This window comes from Nylanderia fulva, unplaced genomic scaffold (genome assembly GCF_048542155.1).
Source record: "Nylanderia fulva isolate GAGA-0341 unplaced genomic scaffold, ASM4854215v1 Scaffold15, whole genome shotgun sequence".
Taxonomy (NCBI): Eukaryota; Metazoa; Arthropoda; class Insecta; order Hymenoptera; family Formicidae; genus Nylanderia; species Nylanderia fulva.
Window position 1 is genome coordinate 3,025,755 of NW_028189730.1, and position 10,679 is coordinate 3,036,433.

General features: G+C 28.2%; 1 protein-coding gene across 1 annotated transcript; it reads left to right on the forward strand.

Annotated features, from left to right (window-relative positions):
• The first annotated feature begins 341 nt into the window (after nt 1-341).
• Nucleotides 342-10,634, forward strand: LOC114939024 (uncharacterized). Its single transcript, XM_085480588.1, has 23 exons — nt 342-803; nt 966-1,105; nt 1,240-1,448; nt 2,230-2,397; nt 2,479-3,097; nt 3,183-3,307; nt 3,403-3,681; nt 4,073-4,197; nt 4,270-4,379; nt 4,456-4,586; nt 4,710-4,849; nt 5,848-5,985; nt 6,100-6,239; nt 7,012-7,208; nt 8,065-8,217; nt 8,293-8,566; nt 8,646-8,773; nt 8,875-9,147; nt 9,473-9,594; nt 9,675-9,781; nt 9,861-9,991; nt 10,113-10,286; nt 10,374-10,634. The coding sequence occupies exons 1-22, from the start codon at nt 718-720 to the stop codon at nt 10,251-10,253; spliced, it is 3,936 nt and encodes a 1,311-aa protein (XP_085336714.1). The 5' UTR covers nt 342-717; the 3' UTR covers nt 10,254-10,286; nt 10,374-10,634.
• The last annotated feature ends 45 nt before the right edge of the window (nt 10,635-10,679 follow it).

The window sequence follows — 10,679 nt, forward strand, 5'->3', positions numbered from 1 at the left end:
TATATATAATAATTCTATTATAAAATTAATCTATATATTTTTGTATAATACATAACTAATATTCTTTTTTCTCAATCATTTCTTTTGCCTAAGAAATTTAAATTCAGCATCGAGTTAGACATTAATTAAGATACTTTTTATATTTAATCAAACCATAATATCAAAATGCAAATCGTGGGCATGTGAAAAAAAACTAACTTTATATTTTGCAGAAAATTAAATTTTGCTTCTGACGTCATAATTAATGACGTAATAATTCGGTTCGACAACAAATTGCGTACATATATGAGAGATGTCGCATGTTGCTATACATTCCTGAAGCTGGAATTCCTTGTATATATTTTTGTCCACACGTGTTACTTACATGTCTTTATGTCTGTCATCTGTATAAAAGTCTATTTTTTAATTCGTCTGCCAAGTGTTTGTTTATGTTTCAAATTTTGCTTTTGTAGATAACTTCAGAACAGAGAGCTTCGGCATTTTTGATGCATGAAGTTATATCTTCCGTCCCTTTGTAATTCAACAATACATCCAATCGAAGAAGGACAAGTGATACATTAAAGTGATTAAAGAGGAATTGTTTTCTTTCTTTTTATATTGTGTCTAGGTTTCTTATTTGGTTAATGTTTGTTTCAAAGTCAAGAATCCGAACAAGAAGAAAAAAGCTTTGTTTGCGCTTTTCATCAAATATTACGGTAGTAAAAATTCGCGACTATCATGTCAACGTTAAATAATTCGCTTTCTACCATGAAAAACGACGAATCGCAGGAGAATAATTTTTTATATACCAACGAAATAATCGAGTAAGTTTGATATTATTTTTTTTCTTCTAATCATTATATCGCAAACGCTGGCAAAATAATAGCTGAAAAGGTGAAAGCAAAAAGCGACATGAAATCTAATTAAAGTGTATAAAGAAGTAATTACTAAATTAAGAGTTGACAATTATTATTTATATCATATAGGCAGATGTCGAATGACGAGAGGAGAAATTCGTCATGCGATCTCATGAAGAAGATATATCCTTCGGATTTCAGGAGCTGGTCGATTTTTAACCTGCTAAAACCCGAATTTATCAAGCAAATTCGCATGGTTATGGTATATGGTACGATTATTCTTTTCTTTTTATTATTTTGATTTTTTAATTTTTATTCATTTTTATTTTTATTTTTTTATTTATTTTTAAAAATTTATTTTTTTTTAATTTATTACATTGCTACTTGTGATGTTTTAAAACAGGTGACTACGCTAACAAAGCTCTAGTTGTGACAAAAAATAAGAATGTGTATAATTTGGATTATGATAGAAATAATGTCTATTTGAATGATAAGAATGCTGACACACATATTGGGATCTACTCAACAATTATAAAAGAACTGTGTGGGAAAAACATAAAGACCTTTGCTCACAGCACCTATTTTATGCTGGCACTTACAGAAGAGGGAGAAGTAATAAATCAAAGAATTTATATCTTGAATGGCACATTTGAATTTCTCAAATAAATTTCAATCTGTTAGAAGATTTAATTAGGGAGCAAATAGAAATGAAAATTTTTATTCATTTTATGATATTATATGTTTTAAGACTATAAAATATTGACAAGAATAACCTTACATTATTTGAGAGATAGTAAAAATTAAAAGAGTTAGTTATAGAGATAATTTAAAAAAATATATATCGATTCTAATTTGCTTTCTCATGTTAAATCAATATGTAACATTTTTATTAGATACATGCAGATTAAATCATTATATAAGTAAAAAAAATATTTAAGGATATATATATAATAAATTACTTTGATTAAGAAATACAAATATTTGATCATATGTGAATATTTTTAAAATTAAGATCAAAGAAAAGATTGTAAAAGATTTAGTTTAATTTTTTCAATGAAAATAGGAAATGTGGAGAAACTTTTGAAAACATCTCAAGCAAGGAAATCAGAGATTAGAGCACATTTTTAACTTTATATATTTAATTATACAATTTTAATTCTTTACATGGTCGTACTGGTTATAAAAATAATATATGTATAGGGATATATACATATCTACTTCTATAATATTTTATAAGTTTATTGAGAAGTACTTATATATAATGTAGAGTAATATCAAACTTTATTGCTAATCTTTTGTCATGTTTGCTGTGTTTTTATATATATTCAAATGTATCATTCTGCATATGAAGTAAGATTTCAAAAAAGATATTATAATGCTATTTTTTAAAAAGCTTTATTACTGGAGATTGAGCAAGAAGTTGAAAATGAAGGATAGATCGTATGCATCTATAATCAATATTCAATCCAAACCTACTCGAATAGTTGGTTTATGCGAGAAACGTATTGTAGACATTGCATGTGGCAGTAATCACTTTCTTGCTTTGACTAGTAATGGAGAGGTAAGCAAAGATTGAACTACAATATAATAATAATAATAATAATAGTTCTTTTTACGAGTTACATAATTGTTTGTAATTTAGGTGTATAGTTGGGGAGAAGATAAAAATGGGCAGTTTGGCAATAAAAACTTTGATTTCATTGATATCAGTCTGCCAAAACAGGTGATACATAAATTGAGAGAGAATAAGATTGTCCATATTGCCTGTGGCTCAAATTTCAACATGGTTGTTACTGACATGGGCAAACTGTATGGTTGGGGCAACAACGAGAATTGCCAGATTTTAATGAATAATGTCACTTCTACTGCTTCTACTTCTACTGCTTCTACTTCTACTGCTTCTACTTCTACTGTTTCTACTTATACTGCTTCTACTGCTTCTACTTCTACTGCTTCTACTTCAACTCCCAGTAAACCTAAACCCACTGTCATAAATATACCTATACCAGTTAGTTCCATATTCAATTCTAAAACAATTGTTAATCCTACTTTAAACAATACTAGTTTTTCGTTTGCTTTTCCGAATCCCATAACTGTCCCCTCTCCTATCGGTTTTTCTTCTGTCAAATCTATTTCTAGCACAAATAAATCTCCATCACATTTCACATTTGGTTCTGTTAATAAGACAATATTAAATAATGTTGAACAGCAAACCTATTATGTACATCCACATGAGATTGTAGTCTTTGGAAAAGAAATAGGTAAATGATTAATTTGATTAGTTTAGATTTGTCTCTAAGAATGTTGCAATATCGAATATTCTTTTTCTCATCATTTATGTTTCAGTTAAAGTGGCCTGTGGATCTGAGCACACATTGGCACTTACAAATGAAGGAAAGATCTATGCCTGGGGCAAGAACATTAATGGACAAGTGGGCGGTATGAACAGACAGATATCCTCTCAAACTTTGGTAACGTATGATTATTTATTGGTAAAAACTGAATTTTTTAATAATGAATTAAACGAGAAATAATAGAGAATAATAGAACATGATATGAACGATAGGTGAGTTTGCCTGAGATGGAGAAGGTGTTGGACATCGCTGCCTATGGTAACTTAAGCGTTGCTGTCAGCAATAATAAGACTGTGTATGTTTGGGGCAACTTCTTCGGCCAGGATATTTACATTCCTTACCCCACGGGATTTTCCAGGATTGACGACGCGTTCGCGTATAGTAAGTCAAAAATCATGTACAAGCCGCTGATTGTATCTACGGATGATTACGAATACGTCGAAGAAGTATTGAATGTAATGGAATCTCTGGAAGCTGCATTCGATAATCAGGTACGTCTTTTCATCATTGATATTACTGACCTGCATTTTTTCGCATTATGTAGCATGAGATCTTTTCTTCAAGTTAGATTGAGTAATTGAAAGATTAGTGAAAATTATTTTCTATCGTAATTTTTTTAAGTCTATTTTTTCTATCGTAACAATTTTATTCTTATACAACAATTTTATTAAAATAGAATTGGAAAACTTTCTCCTCCACAGAAAAAAAAGTGTAATTATAGTAATGAATTTGATTAAAATTCCTGGTGTTATTTCAGTCATATTGAATTTTACTGTTAATTAAGCGAAAAATGATGTAAATTTTTAAGCTAAATATCTCTTCATTTAATATTATCGTTAATATTATTAAATAATTTTTAACAATCTTTGTTTTTCCTGACAGACGACGAGCGATTGTATTGTACAAGTCGAAGAAAAACGTATTCACGTTCATAGAGTTATTCTTCAGATTCGTAGTCAGTATTTCAAAAACGAGTTTCAATATAATTGGAATGAGAAAAAGAAAGAGTAAGTATTAAGAAAAAAAACTACTTTATCTTTCAACTAATTTTGTAATATCAATAATCATGTTTTGAACAGTGAACCAATAATATACATTGCATCAGAAAAATTTTCCTACACCGTTTACAATGCCTTCTTGAAATACTTGTATACTGGGAAAGTCGATTTATCTTCGAAGGATGCTTTAGGTGAATTAAAATTGATTGTAAGCTTACATTATTACGAACTTACAACTCGCAAACTGAAACGACACATTTTTTACAGATCTTTTGCAACTGGCTGACGAATACGATGAGACTAATCTTAAGAGAGAGTGTAGTCGGATAATACAGCAAGAAATCGCCGTGTCCAATGTAGCTTTATACTACAGTAAGGCGATCGAGTTCAAAGCTAAAGTAAGTATTGCAAATTTGCGATTAATCGTTATTTTTATTATTGTTTATTAAAATTCAATTAATTTAATTTATAACAATTTTTATGCGAATACAATATATTGTAAAATATCGTTTAAATTTTAGGAACTCGAAGAGTTTTGTTTACAGTTTGCTTTTTGTCACATGAAAGATGTAATACTATCTGAGGAATATATTAAGTTAGATGTAATTATAAAGGATATTTTTATGCGTAAAGCAGCCGAAACAAATGTTTTTAGAACGTGAATTTGTTTTACAAAGAACAAGTTTCGTCAGAAGCTTTGAGCGAAATTACTGACTAATTTTTTGGTTCCTATTTTTATTATTTATGCACTAACGATAATGCCCTACGCATTCAATGATAAAGTAAACTGTGTTTCAGATATCATTTCTATCATTTTAAAATTTAATATTACATGACTTGTATGTATGTGTAGGATAAACATGTAATCTTATTTAATGTATTTAATTTTGAGATTATTTTATTTTATTCTTATAAGATATTTAATTTTTACAAAATTTATTCAATTCTTTGATCTTAACTAATAAATTTGAGATGTGCCATACGTAGGAAATTTTTTTTACTTTTGTCTTTTGTCAAAAAATGAATACATAAGGGAGAAACAATTATGATAAATTTATTATCAAATATAAGATCAAATATAATATATAATATATGTATCTATACAGATAATGAAAAAGTAAGAAATGAGTAGCATAGATGAGTTTCGATAATAATAAAGTTTACAATGTAGATAATTTATTTATTATTATGTATTGTTTCATCTTTTAATATTATTTGATACACACATGTATATATATATATATAATCTTTACAAAGCATGTGATCAGTTATTTGTGTAATCATATGTTTTATTTAATTAGAGATGGCCTATCTCTTTTTCTTTCCAAAATTTTTGCTCAAATTTATTTTGACTAAAAAATGGAAGCTAAATATCGAATTTGACATGTTATTATTAATGCATAATAATGAAGAAAATTTTCAATATAGTCAATATATAGATCGTATTGTGCAAAATTCAAATTGTGTCATAAGAAAAAAAATTAAAATTTTGCGGGAAATTATTTTGCCGCGACGTCACTTAGTGTGATTCACTTCAGAGAGATGTCGGAGATATCGTATTTGATTTCGGTTCGATCAGAGATCATAAACGAAAGATCGTCGCACGCACGTAATTAAAAGTTCCTCAAGTTAGAATAATATAATTTATTAATTATATATTTATAACATTTATTCAGTTTTCCCGTGTATATATTTTTATTCGTCGAAAAAGAAGCATCGTACCTCGGAAAACAAAGACGAGAAGCAGGAGAAAAGTTTAGAGACTCCCTTCGACCATTTTAGTTCGCCTGAAAAAGGGTGAGTTTTTGATGTCTTCCTTTTCTTTATTTCCTATCGAAATTATGGCAGAAAAATGAGGAGAAAAACAATTAATTAAAATTGAAGATGAAAATGAAGGTTATTTGTTTCCAGAGAGATGCCGAAAGAAGAGAGGAAAAATTTGTCATGTGATGTCGTGAAGGAGATATATCCTTCGGATTTGAGGAGCTGGCCGATTTGTAACCTGCTAACGTGCGAATTTATCATGCAAATTCGCATGGTTCTGGTATATGGTACGATTATTCTTTTATTTTTATTATTTTGATTTTTTAATTTGTTTTTCCAATATATTACATTGCTACTTGTTATGACGTTTTAAAACATGTTACTATGCTAACAAAGGTCTAATTATGACAAAGGATTAAGAATGTAATGAAATTGATATTATAAAAGGCCTAAAACGAGCGGTATTCATAAAATATAAAAATTTAAGAATGTGTACATTGACAAAAATATTTATGTAAAATTACATGATTAAGCTAGGTTTTTTCAACCCAGCATAGTCATGCACTATTGCTACTAGTATAGAAAATTACAGAGATTATATGTAATTTCATATGAAATATATTCTAAAATAGTTTCAAGATTAACAATATTTCACTGAACATGGGATTACACATGGGAAATGATAATAATATATAAATACTATTAAATGTTATCGATAAAATAGATAAATAAAATAAAGTTCTAATAAAGTAAAATAGTAAATTTAAAATTACATGTGATTTTTGCATAAAAATAGTAATTTTACCTATATTTTTTTTACATGTATTTTTACATTAATATGTATTTTTACTTTGAAAGAAATGGAAAAAAAATTATAGTGATAAGCAAGTAATTCTCCAATTTTGATCAAATAATTTCCATGTAAAAATGCATGGACTTTTTTCAGTGTATGATATGAATTATGATAAAAAATGTCTTATCTTCTTTCTATCTTTTTATTATTACATATTTTTTTACTACAGTGTGTAATATTACTTTTGCTGTGGCGATTTAAAACAGGTGAAGGTAACAGCGCTCTAATTGTTACAAAGGACAAAAATGTATATAACTTAGGTTACAACCAAAATGATTATTTGGAGACTAGTGACAAACATATTGGCCAACACCTAAAAAAGATAGAAGAACTGTGTGGGAAAAACATAAAGACCTTAGATTGGAGCTGCTCTTTTATTCTGGCACTCACAGAAGAAGGAAAGGTATATCAAATAGTTCATATATTTCTCACATGACATATTTGAATTTTTAAAAATAAATTTTACTTTAATTGAGAGATAAGATTTATATTAGATTTCACATATATCTTTTCTACACTCTAAACTTCTTAGGGAGCAAGTAGAGTTGAAAGTTTATATTTATGTTTGTTATTAAGATACTGTAAGAAGAAAGAAAATATATAAAATGACAAAATGACTTGATTGTGTTATTTGAGGAATATTGTAGTAAAAATTATTGGTTATAGAAATAATAATTTTCAGAGATGTGACATCTTTCAATTTCCATTTACTTTTTTATTTTATATTTCATGTATAACATTTTCATATTATACATATGGGTAAACTTATTATGAAATATAATTAGAAAAAGTAGTTAAAAATATATAATGAAATGCTTTGATTAAAAGTACATTTATGAGTAACAATATTCTTCAAATATTTTTTAAATTTTAAGATAAAATGACATGTGAAAGATAGTTATTTTTATTTTTTCAATTAGAGTAAGACATGTGGAAAAATTTTGCAATAATTCATAATAAATAAGAAAAGTAGAGATTACAATATGTATCGTTTTTAAAACTTTGTACAGTGAATCTAATTTTTTAAAAGTTAAAATGTTTTTACATTTTTTGAGTGTGAGAAAACATTTAATTTTGTATGGCCAATGAGTTGATAAGTTTATTAAAAGTAATTCTTTGTATACAGTAAAATGCCAAACTGCATCATTCATCTTTCATTAAATCTTCTCTGGTTGTATTTTCTACTCAAATGTAACATTTTGCATACAAAACAAAAAAAATTGAAAAATAAAGTACTAAATATTTTATTTTTAAAAAAGATTTATTCTTGGGTCTTCGACAAGAGGCAAGATTCGGATGACAAATCACATTCATCTATGGTTGTATCTGAAGTAGCTGGCTTAAGTGACAAATATATTGTAGATATCGCATGTGGAAGTGATCATTCACTTGCTCTGACTAATGATGGAAAGGTAGGCAAAAATTGAACTATATATATAACAATAATGATAATTATTCTTACAAACTACATAATTGTTTGTGTTTAGGTGTATGCTTGGGGAGAAAATGATTATGGACAGCTTGGCATTGAAAACTCAAGTACTTTTGATGGTAGTTTGCCAAGGCAAGTAAAACATAAATTGGAAGCACAGAAGATTGTCCATATAGCCTGCGGCTCATCCTTCAACGTAGTTATTACTGACATGGGCACACTACACTGTTGGGGCAACAACGATTGGTATCAAATTTTAATGTATTCTGATTCTTATTTTTATGAACATACATGTGAAAGTATGTCATTACTTGCAGAAAAAGTGATAGGTAAATTTGATTTATATATCTGATATTTATCTCTAAGAGTGTATAGTATTGAATATCCTTCTGATCATCATTGTTTTAGTTAAGGTGTCTTGTGGATTTGATCACGTGTTAGCACTTACGGATAATGGAAGAATCTATACCTGGAGCTGGAACGATAAAAGACAAACAGGTGTTAATTATGATGAGTTATCCTCCCCTCTGACCATGGTAATTCATGATTTATTGATAAAGATTGATAATTTTTTTTTATAATCGCCATGGATAAATAAACCGAGTAACATAATCAGAGAAACCGATTCGATCGACAGGTGGATATGCCCGAGTTGGTTAAGGACATCGCTGCCGGTGGAAACTTGAGCGTTGCTCTCTGTAATAATAAGATTGTGTATGTATGGGGCGTCTGTTTCGATCGGTATATTAACGTTCCATTTCCCACCGATTTCTCCAAGATTGACGATGCGTTCGCCTACAGTGACTCAAGAGTCATGTATAAGCCGTTGATTGTATCTACAAATAATTACTATTATTTCGAAGAAGTATCGAATATATTGAATTTCCTGGAAGCAGGATTCGATGATCCGGTACGTTTCTTGGTATTGTTTTATACTTTGGATTATGTAGAATAAAATAATAGATATATGCATATCTTTTCATATTCGGTTGGTCAGTATAAAAGATTACAAAGATTAAAAATATTTTTTTTATTGAATTTTTTTAAGATTGGAAAACATTTCTACAGGGAAATTAATTGTAGTTATAATGATTATTTTAATTAAATGCAAAAATGAAAATACATGGAAATTTTTTACAATAAATTCGGGCATTAATTTTGTATATAATATTAATATTATAAGTATTTAATTCTTTAATATTATTAAATTAGTTTAAACTTTTTTTTTGTCACAGGTAACAAGCGATTTTATTATACAAGTTGAAGGAAAACGTATTCACGTTCATAAAGCCATTCTTCAACTTCGTTGTCGACATTTCAAAGATAAGTTAAAACATGATTGGTTTGACAATCTAGAGTAAGTATTAAAAAAAGCAAAACTATTACCTCTACTTTTCAATCAATTTTGTAATATCATAATTACGTTGTTTTTAACAGTGAGTCGATATACACTGTATCCGATGAATTTTCCTACACGGTATACAAAGCCTTCTTAAAATACTTATATACAGGGACAGTCGATTTACCTTCAGAGGATGCATTAGGTGAAATAGAGCTTTTAAGTTTAAATTATATTTATTACGAATTTGCAAACTAGCATACTGAAATGACACTTTCTTACAGACCTTATGAAATTGGCCGACGACTATGATGAGATTTTTCTGAAGAAAGAGTGTAGTCGAATAATAAAGCAAGCAATCGTCGCGTCAAATGTAGGTTTATACTGCAGTAAGGCAATCGAGTACAATGCTAAAGTAAGTAATCAGAAGCTTGCTATTAATCGTTATTTTTATTATTGTTTATTAAAATTTATTAATTTAATTGATAACGATTTATATGAATACAATATATTGTAAAATATCGTTTAATTTTTAGGAGCTCGAAGAGTTTTGTATACAGTTTGCTTTATGTCACATGACAGATGTAGTACTGTCTGAGGAATATATTAAGTTAGATGTGATTATAAAAGATATTTTTATACGTAAGGCAGCCGAAGCAAAACTTTTTAGAACGTAAATTTGTTTTACAAAGAGCAAATTTCGTCACTAGGTTTGTTCGTTGTCACTAACAATAAATTCATTAATTACGATTTATTTTGTGAATATAATGTATCGTTAAATATCGTGTAAATTTTAGGAGCTCGAGGAATTGTGTGTCCAATTTGCTGTACGTCACATGAAAGATGTAGTAGTTACGAATAACTATGAGAAATTAGATAGGGACACACAATATCAGTTATTACTTAGAGCAGTCAAAGAATATGATTTTCAAACATAACTCTTCCGAAGAGCTTTGATATGAGTTTCGAGTGAAATCGCAGATTGATTTTTTATTTCTTTTGTGTGCAGTAACGATATATGTCATATTTATTTAATAAAAAGTAACTCTTGATCTTTTTTTATCATTTCTATTTATTATTCTTGGTTAACGTTACATTAATTG